Source organism: Trichosurus vulpecula, chromosome 2 (genome assembly GCF_011100635.1).
Source record: "Trichosurus vulpecula isolate mTriVul1 chromosome 2, mTriVul1.pri, whole genome shotgun sequence".
NCBI lineage: Eukaryota > Metazoa > Chordata > Mammalia > Diprotodontia > Phalangeridae > Trichosurus > Trichosurus vulpecula.
The window spans coordinates 31,466,417-31,482,592 of NC_050574.1; the positions used below are offsets into that span (position 1 = coordinate 31,466,417).

The 16,176-nt window shown below is 47.6% G+C and overlaps 2 protein-coding genes across 3 annotated transcripts in view; one reads left to right on the forward strand and one right to left on the reverse strand.

Moving 5' to 3' along the window:
- Positions 1 to 811: 811 nt before the first annotated feature.
- Positions 812 to 11,918, forward strand: FAAP20 (FA core complex associated protein 20). Its single transcript, XM_036745784.1, has 4 exons — positions 812 to 984; positions 3,594 to 3,738; positions 5,897 to 6,471; positions 11,604 to 11,918. Exons 1-4 carry the CDS (start codon positions 869 to 871, stop codon positions 11,674 to 11,676), a joined length of 909 nt encoding a protein of 302 aa, XP_036601679.1. The 5' UTR covers positions 812 to 868; the 3' UTR covers positions 11,677 to 11,918.
- A 1,065-nt stretch (positions 11,919 to 12,983) lies between these two features.
- PRKCZ (protein kinase C zeta) overlaps positions 12,984 to 16,176 on the reverse strand; it is a 226,316-nt gene continuing 223,123 nt past the window's right edge. For both annotated transcript variants that reach the window (XM_036744757.1, XM_036744758.1), the window contains one exon: positions 12,984 to 15,704. In XM_036744757.1, the coding sequence (XP_036600652.1) occupies positions 15,617 to 15,704 (88 nt within the window). In that variant the 3' untranslated portion in view covers positions 12,984 to 15,616. The remainder of the gene's footprint in view (positions 15,705 to 16,176) is intronic.

The window sequence follows — 16,176 nt, forward strand, 5'->3', positions numbered from 1 at the left end:
AGAGAGAGAGAGACAGAGAGAAAGTGTAAGACAGAGTGTGTGTGAGAGAGGAGAGAGTGAGTGTGTACGGGAGAAAGATAGTGAGTGTGTGTGTGTGTCAGAGAGAGAGAGAGACAGAGACAGAGAGAGAGAGTACGTGTGGTGGGGGGAGAGACAGAAAAAGAGAGAGATAGTGTTTGAGAGAGACAGAGAGAGAGAGAGTGTGTGTGCGTGTGAGGCGGAAAGAGAGAAAGAGTGAGTGAGTGTGTGTGTGAGTGAGAGACAGAGAGAAGAGTGGAGGGAGAGGGAGAGTGGGAAGGGGGGAGGGGGGAGAAGGAGAGGGGGAAGGGGGGAGGGGGGAGGGGGGGAGGGGGAAGAGAAGATAACGGATCCAGGTGAGGGAAGGTAATAATAGCTCCAGATGAGAGGTGGGGGTGGGGACGGTAATGACGTCTCCAGGTGGGGGGGGGAGGGGTATCATCAGCCTCAGGTGAGGGCCGTGGGGTGGGTGACAGCTTTAGGTGAGAGGGGTGAGTAGCAATAACAGCTCCCACAAAGAGGAAAGAATGGAAGTAACAGTTCTAGGTCAAGAGGGCCAGGTAGCAGCTTCAGGTGAGGGAGGAGGATGGATTAAGCCTCCAGGGGACAGTGGAAGGGAAGGGCGGACCACCACCCCCTTTCAGGCCCCGCCCCTTGGGCAGGGCTTGGACGCCCCAGCGTACACGCACGCACGCAGCCTTCGGGCGGACGTACATACGCACGCACGCACGCACTCGCAGGCCGGCTCCTTACGCCCATCCTCCTCCAGGCGCATGCGCGGGTGTACGTACGTGCAAGCGCAGTCCTCGGAGACGCCGCTGGGCGGGAGGTTTGTTACCTCAGGCGGCCGATGGCTTTATCAGGAGCGCCGGCTGGTCGCGGGCCTAGGCTGAGGCTGACGCGGAAAAAGCCGCCCGCGCCCCCCTCCTCCTGCTCCGGGCCTGGCGGCGGGGGGCAGGAGGGCAGGTGAGGCCTCGCCCGAGGAGCCCCGTCAACCGGGCTTTCGCCGTTCCTTTCCTCTTCTCCATTAACCGGGCTCTCGTCATTCCCCATCCTCCCAATCAACCGGGTCTTCCATTCCCCCTCCCCCGCCATTATCCGGGCCTTCGTCATTGCTTCTTCCTTCCCTCCGTCTTCACCCCTCCACCCCACCCCTATTAACCTGGCCTCCGTTTCCCCGCCCCCCTCCTCCCCACCCGGCCCAGCCTTCTGCATTTTCTCGCCTCGAGTGACCAGCCCCTCCCCAGGACCCCCTCACCTGATGCAGCCCTTGTCCCTTCCAGGGCTGCAGCAAACGTTTATAGGGAGAGGAGGGAGACTTTGGTCCTAGACCCCGCCCCCGACCTCTTACGTCATAGATTTAGAGCTGGCAGGGATGTGAGGGTCGTTTGGTCTGCCCCCCCCCCCAGCTTTACAAAGAGGTCGCACGTCTTCCCGAAGGTCACTGTTGTGAGGTTCCAATGAGTCGCCTTATTTAAAATGGTTTTAAGTCTTCCACACACACACACCTTGGAGTCTCCAGCGTCCGCGTATCGTAAATGTTGTCAAACACCTGCACCCCATCCCTCACCCAGCCTGAGTGGTATGAACTGCCCCGCCCCCGTGAGAACACTAAACCAGGCCGGTCTAGACTTCCCCAAAAGGGGCGAGGCAGGGGAAGGGAGTAAGCGTTTGTATCGTGCCTACTGTGTGTCGGGCACTGGACTGATTGTTGGGGATACCGAGGCTCTGCCCCTCGAGGATCGAGTGAGATCTAACGGGAGAGACAACATATGAACAACGGGTACATACAAGATCCGTCCAGAGCAGATGGAGGAAGGGAAGGGAATGAACTTATATAGCACCTACTGTGTGCCAGGCACCGGGCTACCAGCTTTACAAAGACCTCCTTTGATTCTCAACAACCCTGGGAAGTAGTATGTGTTATTATAATAATATATGATGACGAACCTATTATTATCTGCGTTTTACATTTGAGGGAACAGGTAAAGTGCCCAGAGTCACAGCTAGTGTTGGAGGCCGGATTTGAATCCACCGATGTCTCTGCTCTGGCAGTTGAGGCCCCAGCCCGGAAGTAGAATCCAGTCTGCCCGTGGTCTCCCCTCCTCCCCCTTTGCTCCCTTTGGTGAATTTGAAGACAGAAAATCTAGGTTGTGTCTTTTAGTTATGACCTTTGCGACTTTGGGCATGTAATTGTATTTCACCTTCCTTGGACTAGGCTGCTTCATCTGTAAAATGGACTCCTTGGTCTCTGAGGTCCCTTCCTGCTCTCACTCTGTGATCCTATTGGGGTGGCTAGGTGGTGCAGTGGGTCTGGAGTCAGGAAGACTTGAGTTCAAATCTAGCCTCAGACACAAGCTGTGTGTCCCTGGGCAAGACACTTAACCCTGTTTGCCTCCGTTTTCTCATCTGTCGATTGAGCTGGAGAAGGAGATGGCCAACCACTCCATGTCTTTGCCGAGAAAACCCCAAACGGGGTCACGAAGAGTCAGACGTGACTGAAACGACCGAATGACAATGACTTAGTCTAACTCACAGAAGTCACCCATCCCCCCTTTAAAAATGGGGATTCCAGTGCCTTTTACTTTCTACCATAGAAGGTTGTTGAGGCGAGAGAGCTCTGAGTGTGGTGACTCCAGGGTGAGTGATGAAGCGGCAACAGTGGATGGAGAAATGCGTGGCAGAGAAACTAGGCAAGCTCAGATCCAAGCCCTCCATCTTCAAGGGGGAGAAGCCCTGAGTCTGGAGTCAAGCAGCCGTGGGCTTGGTTCTTGGCTCCAACACCTGACTAGGGGGGTAGCTTGGGCGAGTCACCTCTCTGGGCTTCGTTTGTAACTCCCCACTACTCAGGGTTGCTGTGAGGAAGGTATTCTGTGAAACCTCAAGGTCAATAGAAATTCGAGTGATTGTCATCATCAGGGAGTAGCCTGTTTACTCTCTGCCCCTGCCTTGCTCAACCGTCAGGTCGTGGCCCATCAAGGAGTCGGGCCTCTGGAAGCAGGGAGCCGGCTTAGGGGCTGGCTGTGGGAAGTGCCTTGTAGAAAGGCCGTTTGAAGCCGTACTAGAAAGCGGGAGTCCAGTAAAGAAAGGGCGTAGGAATCCAGATCACCCCCTGGCACTTCCTGGTGAGGTCTGTCGGAAGGTGCCCCATGTCCTAGTCCCTACTCATCGGTCTTCTCCAACCCCACACTCCTCCCCTATCCCAGTGAACACCCCAAGCTCGACCAGGGTAGGGGGCATTCCTGGTACTTAATCAGACTTCTGCAGCTTAGAGAGGTCATTGCTGACATGAGGCCTCAGGTGAATTTGGTGCTCTTCCTACCCCTTAACCTTTCCATAGGGTCATAGATTCAGAGCTGGAAGGGCCCTCAAAGGTCATCCAGCTGGAATTCTGACATAGTTCTTTGTACTCCCTGGGGCACACCCCACTATTTCCTGGATTTCTTCAACAGAGCGTTCACTCTTTGACACCCCTGCCCATGGTCCTCTTGCCATCGATTCAGACTCATCAGGCCAATTTGTGGAATTGATCTTAATGGCAAGTACATTGTCTCTCCTTCATTTTGTATTCACAGAACTTCCAACAGCCGCTCTTGGTTGGACCAAGAAGGGTTAAATGAGGCTGATGAATTGTGGAGACTGCTGGTGTTGAGAAGTACGAACTCCAGTCTGCATCAGGCCAGCCAGGAAATGCCAGATTTACCAGCATTCTTTGACAAGGTAGCCTATACCTCACGATATTAATGGTCAGGATGTAGATTTTTATGACAGTCTGTTAAAGTGGCACCAGTTGCCTTTTAAAATTAGATTTTTTAAACTAGGGAAACATGACCTTTAAAAAAATGTTGCTAAACTCCTAATAAGAAATCCATTTCATCATGATTATGTGGTGTACAGAGCAGGGCTGTGCACCTAGTACTCTGTTGGGGGGATGGTGAGTCTATGGACTTGGAATGGATGCATCCTTTACCACCAACAACAAAAAGACTCCGCCATCTTCACCATCATTTTAAGCCATTTCTAAAAAAAAAAAGCTTTTTGTAAACACCCCCTTCCTCCCCCCCCCCCCCCCGCCCACTTTACCCTGAGCCTTCTGGTATGAAGACACTACAGTTTCCAGGAGAATTAGGGGCATTGTGTGTGGGGGTTTTTTCTTTATTATTTACATTTCTGTTTCATGGTATGGCTGAATTTAGAGAGTTGGAAAGAACCTCAGACACTAGTCATTCAGCCACCAGACATTAATTGCCTGCTGCATGCAAGGTACTAGAGAGCAGGCAAGATGAAGCAGTTCCTGTGTTCAAGGGTTGTTAGCATTCCCAGCCCACCCGGAGACTCCAGTAATAGGAAGCTCGTTACCTGTATTGAGGCAGCCCGTTTTACTTTGAGATGGCACTTATTTGCAGGAGCTTTTTCCCTGTCCGGCTGAAGAGATTTGCCTCAGCAAGTCTTGGTGGCTTCTGGATCTGCCTCTTGGGCCAGGATGGTTTAATCCCGACCTTTCTGCTACAGGAAGCCCTCTGATCAGTCATATGCTCTCATATGTGCCTCCCCCCCCCCTTCTCTGCAGGCTCAGTACCCTAGGACCCCACCGAAGGACTTCCCACCATAACCTATTTGGAGAGCAGTCATTTAGCCTTGATGCCCTCCACCAGGGGGAGCTCCAGCTTCTCCAGGCAGCCCATCCCCCTTTGGGATACCTAGGAAATTTCTCCTGACATCCAGTCTAAATTTGCCTCCTTGCAACTTCTTCCCATTCCTTGCTTCCTACTTCTGGAGCCAAATATAGGACAAGTCTCATCTCTCTTCCACAGGGCAGCCTGACCATCCTGTCATGTATCCCCGTCCCCACATGGTGTGGCTTCAAGGTCCTTCACTATCCTGGTAGCCCTGGTCTGGTTACCGCCTAGCATATTAATGTTCTTAAGCAATGGCCCCTAGAAGTGGTCCTGGTGCTCCAGCTGCGGTGGGAGGAGGGCAGAGAACAGACAGACTTGATGACCTTGGGTCAGTCTTAACCAGGGACCCCTTGCAGGACTCAGGAGGTGATAATTCCTCTGTTTCTTCAAGAATTTGTCCTTACACTCGAGTTGCCAAAAGGAGGGTAGACAAGGAGGAGGCTGCCTCTGGGCAGTGGATTGTGTGCTTCAGGTTAATTATTAGAGGGACCAAAGTCCTTTTCAGGAGGTATGGGACACAGGGAAGGGCCAAAGGTTTTCTGGGACGTGATCAGGACTGGCAAACCTGGAGTTGGCACAGCAGGTTTCTCTTGGCAGTGCCCACACAGGACATGCACACCCTAGAAGTCTTCAGTTGTCCTCCCTGGCAGTCCAGACCCACTGTGTGCAAAGAAAGCTTAAGGTGTTTGGCCCAGCCTGTGGTTAAAAACTATTACCAACTAGGGCATGTTGTGGGGGAAAGAGCCATGTGCTTGGAGGCAGAAGACTTGGGTGTGAATCCTGGCTCTGACATTGGGTATGTGCATGCCCTTGCTTGCCTGAGTTTACTGCTCCCCGATGGGCCTCAGTTTCCCTATCTGCCTAAGGAGAAGGTTGGACTGTGATCTCTGACTTCTCTTCCAGCCCTGAAGCTTTTGATTCTAGGAGTATTGCATTTTACATGATACTTTTTAAGAAGAAATGTTTAGCCATTCTAGTTTGATCTAAAACAGACGAAAGAGAGTACTGTCTTAGTAGCAGATGATGTGGGTAAAATCCTGCCTCTGCCTCTTGTCACGTGGAGGACCCTAGGATGAATCACTCACCCTCTCTGGGACTCAGTTTTCATATCTGCAAAATGAGAGGGTTGGGCTAGATGGCCTTTGAGTTCCTTTCCAGTTCTAGAACTATCATGAAAAAGTAAAACCCTGTTTTTACAGAATGCCAAGAAGGATGAGAACTCACAGCAACCAGCCACCTTTAAAGTTGGGACAGAAGAGTTTCAGTGGATACCTTTCCCACCTGCTTTCACATTTGTTGGGGGTAGGTTAAAAAGCCCAGACTCTTCTTATTTCACAAAGGAGAAGCCTGCTCAGGTACTTCATGAACAAGAGCAGAGAGTGGGCCAGAGCAGCGAGCCTTCCTCCCAGGGGGCCTCTGCTGTGGGCTGTGAGAATCCCGAACTGGGGCCCGGCAGTAGAGCCGGGGTGAAAAGGCCCTCGGAGCCAAGAGACAGCAGCATGGGGGCTGCAAAGAGCAGACTTCCACAACCCCCACAGCTCTCCCAGCTCAAGAAAAAACAGAGACTTTGGGTGGGAGAGGGTACCTCCTCCCCAGCATCTCCCCAGACCCTCACCAAGGGGATGAGCCAGCAAGGGCACTCCTCGTTGAAAAAGCCCAGCAGCCATTGCCCAGAAGGTGCAAGAGTGGAAAAAGATGCCATGTCTGCCGCCGTGAGCCAGGGGATGGTGGCACTTGATGGCTGTCCGATGTGCCAGATCCCATTTACTGGAAAGTAAGTCCTTCTGAGTTGTTCTGTAACATTGGATATTTTACTTAGCTTCCCCTTTCCAAGGAGTCCCTTAGTGAGGTGTCCAGCAGAGCCAGCTTGGAACCTGAGGGCATGAGGCAGTGGGTTGTCCCAGGGAGGGCATCTCTGACAGGCCCGAGGGCAGTGATACTCTCCAGGTGGGTGTTGTTACTAGGACAGCAGTTTAGAAAACCCGGGGAGGACGAGGGCCTGCAGCCATTTTTACTGTGTAGAAGTCGTTGAAACGTGGCGCCACCGGGGCTTAGCCATGGTCTTGTAAAGTCATTTTATATAGGGAGCGCCTGCAAAATTAATTGATGATGCTGATTTCCACCCAGTTGGGAAGGCTGACGTTTCTTTCCTGGCTACACGCGGAGCTGCCGGCCGTCAGCGACTGCCTAGGCCAGCGTCAGCGTGTAGGGCCAGGCACCCCTGGGTGGGGGCACAGCTGCAGCTTTAGGGCCACACAGAAACACTACAGAATTGGTTGGGACAGGAAACATCTTCGTGTTCTGTAACACTGGGTATTGCACTTAGCTCCCACGGTTGAGTTAATGGGAGGTGGGTTAAGCACAGAAATCCCCAACCATAAAGATGAGCACCTAGCTCCGAGTGAGGCATTTCCTTGCCTAAATCACCCCATAAATATTTGCCCTAATACATTCCGGGTGTTCTTTGGGAGGTTTGAAAATTTGAAAATACTCTGTCATTACTGCCAGAGCCGAAACTCAGGTTGTTCTTAAAGTTTTCAGTTGGTGTCTTTTCTTTGAGTCCGGTCTTCTTAGAACTTTGGCCAGTCTGAGATGGCTGCCCTGCCAGCTCCCCAGCATAGGTCCTGGGCCCAAGTATTCTTGGTCTTTGGTCGTAGTCACACATTTGGGCGGTAAAGAACAGGAGAACCTGGGGAGGGACCCGTAGCAAGACTGTACAAGGCTGTAGCTTTTTTACTGCAGATGTGATTCCAAGCCTTGGCTAGGAGGACACGGGCAGCTGGTGGCTCAGTGGTTAGGGCACCACACCTGGGGTCAGCAAGATCTGAGCTGAAATCTGCCCTCAGCTACTAGCTGTGTGACCCCGGGGAGGTCATTTTAGCTCTGTGTGCCTGTTTTCTCATCTGTAATGCTGACAACACCCACCACCAAATAAGATCATTGTAAAGTATCTAGCACACGGTACCTGGCTATAGTAAATGCTACATAAATGTTAGCCGTCATTCTTATTTTAAAGCTGTCTGCCTTTTGGAGTTAGAAAAACACGAAAGGGACTGAAGATGAATCAGGTACATACAGTGTGTCTCTCGGAGCTTTTCTATAGGAGGCTTGTAAAGCATTCAGCAGGAATAGAAAGTTTCCTGCATTTCGTGGTGTTTAAATATTCTAATCCTGGAATGGAGTGTTCCACTTGTTTGGGTACAATGAGCTCCATTCACACAGCAGGGGGCAGGACCAACATTTACCTTGTAGACGTTTGGGGGCATGGGATGTAGGGCTGCATTGTGTCTGAATCCATGGAGCATGACCACAGCTGAGGCTCAGTAGGGCAGGAAGAGGCATTCTGGGAGAGCCTGGAGAACGTTATTTAGATGGCGTACCATGAGGTCCAGCCCAGCCAGGGAGGAGGGTGATGACAGAACATGGTTTAGCTAATTGAGGTCTCAATTAATGAACGTCAGGAGAATTCTCAAGAAATTGAGAGAATAGAAAAAGGCTGTTGGAATTCCTTGAGAAGACCAATCTTTCTGAAGGAGAAAGACCCTTGGGTCAGATGTCTGATTAGTCCAGTTTATCCTTCCAAATTCTTCTATGAGGTTGGCAAGGGATTGTGGGGGAAATAGCCATCAGATAGTAGTCAGTTTATTTCAGGGGTTAGGGAACCAGCTTGGAGAGAGGTGGGAGGTGTTGGAATCTTCTTGGCCATAGCAGCTCATCCCCATGCCTGCTGAGGCATCCCAGAGGGGTAGTGAGCGGCCATGCTAGTAGATGGAACATGTTGGGGGTGGGGAAGTCAGTGAGCCTGGAGGCTTGGGGGGGGGCCTAGTGAAGGAGTGGCAGTCAGCACACTATGCTAGCTGCCTTATTTCTGAGGAGCTTGGGACTGCACTGTGATTTCACTGATAGAGGGAATTCCTAGGTTAGCAGAAGTCCTCTACCAATGCAGGTTGGGCCCCTCTCCAAAGTTTCAGAGAGTTGTCTGGACCCTGAGAAGTTAAATAACTTGGTTGGGGGCCTAAAGCCTGTGTAGGTCAGAGGCCAGACTTAAACCCAGGTGATCTTTCCTTCAAGGCCAGCGTGGTCAAACTCATGCCTGCTGTGTATTGACTTAGAACACCACAAATTGATATTATCTATGTTGTATTGTGTTTTTATTTATTTTGTTAAACATTTCCCCACTTACATTTTAATCTGTTTTGGACTAGAATGCCCAAGTTTTCCTGGCCAGCCACAAGTTTGACCCCTCTGCTTCACGCAGTGTTGCCTCTCAGAATAACATTTCTATTATGCTTTAAGGTTTCCAAATATCATCTCATTTTATCCTCATAACTTGGGGAGAGGCACTGTTATTATCTTCTTTTTATGGATAAGGAAACCAAGTCAGATCGCCATTGAGTGACTTTACCAAGATCACACAACCACTAAATCTCTTTCACCATTTTTGTAAGATTCTGAGTTCCAAATTTTTCTCCCTCCCCCTCCCCAAGACAGCAAGCAATCTGCTATCGGTTATACACGTACAAACATGTTAAACATATTTCCACATGCCTACTGAGTTCCTGAAGCAGCCTTTGAGATCCATTTTAAAAGCAGCGTTAAAAATAGGCCCTTGAAAGAGGAAGAGGCAGGCATTCAGCTTTCTGGTTTTACAGTAGAGACCCTGCTGGTAGGTGTTGATCACCAAGCCACTGAGCTACGTATGTTCTGTGCTCATGACTTCGTTATTATAAATGATGGGGGGTAGATACACTCATAGTACATGTAAACTGAATGCTGAACTCCGATAGATGGGGGGTTCACATTTGAAAACATCCACTTTGTTTTTCTCTCTCCCAAAAGAAAGTGCACCCGAGTCCAGCCCTGTTAGCCCTGTGGTTCTCTGTGGCCCAGACAGGAGGCCTGTTGTGCATCCTAAGGGATGAGACGGCCTTTGCTCAGCTCGGGTGGTGTGTTTTATGCCTGCCACAAGCACCGATTTTAACAGATGTGCACAGTAACCATCTTGTCTCTAACTATTGCTAGAAAAGCATTCTTCATAATTAGCATGTCCCATTTAGGGAAGAAATTGTTAACCTACCATCTTTCAGTCTTACTGAATGGCAGCCATCGCCGTAGCTGACAGCTCCCAAATGACACCTACGTGATTACGGAGCTGAGCTGCTGCTCGGCCCACTTTGTCCATCCTGGCAGGAGAGGAGAGTGTACCAAAATTCTGCTCTGTGGCAAATTGAAGAAGTGTACCTTAAGGGCAGGCTCACTTCAGTAATTGCTAACCTTTATAGGATCCTCGGAGATTTGCTTCCCTACCACTGGAAGGAAAAGCTGCCAGGGCTGTTAGATTTGATCAGTCATTGGGGGAAGGTGCAAATACCTGAGCTTCCCTTGCAGCTCAGTAGTGCTATTGTAGGTGAATGACTTTTCCAAGAAAACAGCAAGATCTTATTTTTTTAATAGAAGCTCATAAATAGCATCATGTAGTAATTTGTTCTTTAAAGGCAAATGGGGGGTTTAAAAAAATACAGTGAGAGAGATGGCACCGTTTTTTCCCAGTGCACCAAAATTTTCTGGATTGACATTGGAGGACAATCCTCTCCCCCAATCCCTTTTTGAATGGCTCAAGTAGATATTATCAGTGACATTTCCCAAAATTAAAGATTCGTTTGGATAGAAAATATTTTTAGTAAGTCATTCATATCTTTTTAAGGCCCTCTTTTCGCTTTATGGAAGAGCCATTCATCTGAACCCTGGCCCAGAACCCTTACTTCTGAGGTTTCAGCGCTCACTAGCTGCTGGGCTAAGGTGGGCGGGGCTGGGGCGGAGCTGGAGAAGTCAGAAGGTCAAGCTCTTGGGGTTTAAGGAGTAAGGACTTTTGGTTCAGAAGCTGGAAGACCCCTTACAATTTTCCAAGTGTCTGTTAGAGCAGTTCAGTGTTTCATTTCCATCGCCACGAGCTTTGTGGAGTCATTTAAGCAGCGTTTAACAGGTGCAGTTGAGGTACAAAGGAGGGACCTGAAAGATCAGATGTTCCTTTATTTATAGACACAGTGCTGGGTAATGATGGCAAACCCTTGTCAGCACTTGAGCCTGCAGCAGCAGCAGTGAGGAGGTGTGCAGTGTTGGGTAGTAGTCTGGGATGCTGACAGTCTGAGGGAATTTAAGGGCAGCAGTAGGCAGAGGCAGGAGAAACGTCATTATGCTGTTAGGACCCAAAGGCAGCCAGCCGGGAGCCCCTGCAGGTAGTACCTGGTGAGGCCCACAGGAGCCTGCCACCTCCCGGCTTGGTTCTTGTTATTGCTTCTTATTTCTCCACTTTGAAAGGGCACACACACCTGTCTGTTTGTGAACAGGAGCACATGACTACACGTGGCTGTCACACGCTGTACCTAAAGCCTGTGATCGTGTTAACCTGCAGGATGGACCTAGGACATGGCCAGTTTTCTAAAGCTCTTCTAGCTGGAAACATTCATACAGGAATACAGAAGGCCTTTTCATGCTTTGGGAGGGAGACACATAAAACTCAGTTTATTTAGCAGCATTCTTGAGAAGTGACCAAATTTGGAAAAGATGTGTCATGTGTGCTTCATGAAACACTTCATTGACATGTTTTAAGACTGAAGGGTGAGAAAACCTAGAGCCTTAGACTTTTTCCTGTGGAGACAGGACAGTGCTCTAGTGTTGCCTTGAGGTGGTCCAAGTATTTATCAGGACTCCCAGTTTACTCTCACCCCTCTAAAGACCTACCAAGCTCCATAGGCAACTTGGGGAGATGCTTCATAAAGGATAGGTCATACTAAGACCTATCCTTTATGAAGCATCTCCCCAAGTTGCCTATGGAGCGAATATTTACTCTTGGCTGCCCAGACTGCAAGCTCACTAACAACTCTTGTGTTTTCTCCTTTTCTGCAGGCTCTCACAGTTGGATATTGATAGTCATCTTGCTAAATGCTTGTCAGAGAGTATTGAAGATGTGATATGGTAAATTTAGTAGGGAAAGCCCACAAGAAATCCATTTATAAAGTAGGAATGATTATAAAACATGACCTCCCCTAGCCCCAGGCACCCCAGCCCTGTGTGTAAACGTACCTTGCCCTGCCTGGACTCTGGGTGCTCTGAAGAACCTTTCACAAGGCACGTTCCCCCAGTTATCACTAGAGTGTCCTGGCTCAGAGGACTTCTTGACTGCCTTTTAGAAGTAGACAATAAAAATTTCTTTTGGAATACTGAATGGCTATTTTAATTTCTGTCACACTGCAGACCTCTTTAAATGAGGTGCTATACAGAGTTTTCCTTCTTGACAAAGATTTGCAGGTAAAGTAAGAGTCTGCCCTAATCATAGTAACAGTGGTGAAGGATGTGGTCCATTACTCTGGTCCAGACAAGTAAATGGACTGCATCAGGGTGTGGCCATGTGGATCTCGTTGCATTCAGAAGCTCCAGGCTTCCACACTGCCCAGCTGTGAGTGGGCTGGCCAAGTCCCTGTGGACTCCCTGGGCCCACCCTAAAGACCTGGCTGATGAGCCACCTTGCAGGGGAGTTAAGGGAATTGGGCAGGCTGCGCTGGCCCAAAGAACTGTATAAATTTGAGGAACCTTCCACTAAACTGGGGTTTTGTAACTGAGTCTCAGCTCTTTGTATGATCCAGAGTTAGCCCAGAATGTGATGACCACGTGGGATTCTACAGTCTCCTGCTTCTTCAACTAGGATTTGATTTTCCCAGGGACGCAAGATTTGTCTTGACGTCCTAGGGGATACTAAAGATAATAAAAACCTGTAAGACTTTTTATGAAACCTGCAAAGAGCTTAAGATTGCCTGCCCAGAGTGAAATGCAGGCAGATCCTTTGGGATTAATGGAGAATTTAAGGGGATAAGTGAGAACACCCAAAGAACTAGTAAAATCTGTCTGTCCATCCATCCACCTGTCCACCTTTTCTTCCAGTCCAAACCTGGGGAAGAGATAGCAAAGAGCCTTCATTTTTAACCTCACCTGGTCTTTCCCCTACACAATGTGTAGAATGGCTATATTTTACATTTTTAGCATAGAATGATTATAGGAATATTTAATCTTTTCCTTTTCTCTTGACCCTGTTCTGTCACAGTGTACCAAGTCCTAACCCAAAAGAAGGTTAGCTGTGAATCGGGAACAGAAAAAAAAAGGTAAACTACAGAAAACTTAGATGTATATAGAAGTTATTATTAGCTATTTATACAGTATCTCTCATTAAAAAATTTTTTCTAAATGCCCTTTTTGGAAATAACTGGTTTTAAGGAAAATAATAACAATCTATTAGGCTTTTTCATTAAAGTCTTTAATAGGTGTGCAAGAATAGAAATGATCTCAGCTGTTATGGGTTAGCGTACCATCTTCTGCACAAGGAAAACGGGCCAGCAAAGATCGGAACTAAGTAATTATACAAAACTACAAGAACATATTTACTGCTTTACAATCATTAAATTAGCTAGAGTTTTCATTTACTATTTCAGATATGACAACTATAGACCATCTTATTACCGGATCCATTTGTAATATATTAGGACTTTTTTTTTTTCAAACCACACATTTAATTACATCCTTCAGTTTCTTTAATATATAAAACAAGTACTTTATATAAAAATTTCCCCTTCATCATAAACAAGAATGTTATTCATACACTTGCACGTGAGCAACCAAACTCATAACCGGCAAACTATTTGGCAACACAGCAATATTGTAAATGCCTTCGACTGCAATAAACCAAGGGCACCGGTGCTGTCGCTGGAGCCAGCAGGTCTTTCTTTTTCCACCCACAGCAGCGAAATGAATTGGATGCCACTAGCAGCTTATGAGTGGAGCAAACACACAAACAAGGCCCTTGTCTGGAGACACACCCCAAAGGGAGGATCCCTCGAGATCAGGGTCACCCTGCTCTCAGTCACACCGTGGCATAACTAAAATGTGAGCAGCTGGAAAATGGAGGGGTCTGATGAAAGTCATAGCCAGGTGGGGGAGTGGGGAGCGAGCCAGCTAGCAACGGCCTCTGGCCTGTGTCCTGCATGCCCTTTGTGTCTAGGCTTCCAAGGCAGGTACGTTCTACTGGGAAGTGACTAGCACTGGCTCAAGCGCAGCTTCTGGGCCAATGGAGACCCCGAGCTCAGACAGATGGAGTCACTGCCCCAAAAGTTGGGGGGCTACAAACGGGACCTGTTAACCAATGGTCACTTGGGGATTTGAGAGAATATTTTGGCAGTCTCATCCTAGCACCTCATGACTTGGATGTGAATCTGAGAGATGTCATGTTCAGCACCAAATTCGATGCTGTACCCTGAGAAACCTATATGTTAATGCAAAGAGAGTGGAGGAGGGCTCAGGTGGAGCCTGCATCTTGCCTCTGCTTAGGTCTTTGTGCTTTCTGCACTGTCCCCCTCACCACCACCACGCCACGATCCAAGCCACGCAATTCATGGAACCAAGAGCTAGCACAGAGAACTCCGCAGCCCTGGCTATAGTCACCCCCAGCAGTGGCACGTGGGTCTTTACAAGCCTTTGGAACATTTTCTATGGCAGTGGACACTTGGTAGTCCTTAAACAAAGTGACATTTCCACAGCTGGACAAGAAAGCATCGCGTTAACCACTGGGAAACACATCAACGACCCGACCTGACCCCTCCTCCCCCAACACCCACTTTTGTTTTCACTGTTTTCAAAAAAAAAAAAAAAAGGGACTTAATGGACTGTTTTCAAATTGTCTAATTTTTCAAGTGGTTCCCACTCCCCCTTGCCATCTTGACATAAAACCTACGGTTGAGCTTCATCGAGCAATCCTTTCTTGTAAGCAGAATGGTTACTTAGTAATATACACATTCTCAAAGCAAAGAGATTATTAGAAGTAGGAGGTGTGCTTTATCAGGAAAATGGGTTATGTTCATGGATACTCTAGATTTATTATTTAAACTTTTAAGGCTAGCTCCATTATACTTTTTTTTCCTATTTTCTAATTCGGAATATCATATTACTGATAAAAATATTTTCCAAAAATCTAATACATAACACAAGACATGTAGGCACTGCTTAAGGATTTTTCAGAAATCTATTTGTGCAAATTTAGTTTTTTAAATATCTATATATTTTTTGGTCTAATGGTGCTTTGGCAAGCATCATTTTAAAAATCTACACCATCCAATTTTATCCATCAGTCGAGTGATTTACTAATTGAGATTAGCATTGCTCCTTCATAGCTCAAAGGACATTTCTAAAATAAAGATGTGTTTTCAGCATTAGACACTCCAGCTCTGTATGAAAATACCTGTTAAATATTAACAACAAGAACTTACCAGGATTTAGAAAAGGCTCCGAATTTGTAAAAATTCTTCGTTGCAGTTTATCCATTTAGGCACTTAAACTTCTGTACCCAAACTTATGTTTTGATTGCTAATAAAACACAACTCCTCTTTTATTTAGATAGTGTATCTGAGATGTTTGGACAGGTGCCACTTGTGGGAAAAAAGGCATCGGAAATGAGGTTCAACACCACTGTAACATTTTATTCTTCAGGATATTACACTTTAATTTTCTTGAATTTGTCGGCCATTGCATCAAGTTTTGTTTTGTAGAAAGTGTGCACCTTCAAAGTCGTTTGAACATTCCTTTCCCGAGGACGTAACGAACATGAGATTCTTCCATGAAGCAGGCACATGTGCACATTCCCTCAGAAAAGAAGCCAGTCGCGTCAGTGCCCCAGACTCTTAAAACCAGTTATCACTTAGAGGAAGACACCCACCAAAATCTATTCTCTTCTTTGATTTTCAGCAGCAATTTTTAAAAAAATCATTGGTCTCCACTCAAAACCTTACAGTTCCCCAGCCTTGCATGCATATACTGTAGTTAGGGATAAATTTAAAAGTTCATTCACATTATTTGTCCACAATGGAGATGCCGTTTCTTCATACTGACTCTTCTGTAGAAAGCAACAAGGGATTGATGTATTCAAATCCTTCAAACTCTGACTGGTCTATTCTTTTTATTACATCCCTTTAAGAAAAAGCAAAAAAGACATAATCATTGCCTTGCGTTTCATTCCCTACTGCCTCACTTACAGGCATTACTGGATGTGTTTAATTTCAGAAGGCTGAGAATACAAAATATTCATTGTACCAAACTAGGCGATGAAGGCATAGTCTTAGAACAGGAAAAGACTTGAGAGACCGCCTCATTCTGGCCCTTTTTTTACAGAGGAAGGAAGAATCCGTGGCCGAGACAGGGAAATGCTTTACCAAAGGCCACATGACAATGGAGAGGCAGGAAAAGATCTACAACCCACACCCCTTCCCCCACTTCCCTTCTAGTTTCACTCTTGGTCAGTCACAACACATGAGGAGCCTGAGAGCCAGAGGCTGCCCAAGAAAGCCCTGAATGATTTGGAAAAAGTAAGCTCTCCTGTACGGGGGATCCTAAAAAAGAAGCCTTTCCTCATCCCCTTACAGCAGGGCTCTCACAGGACCAC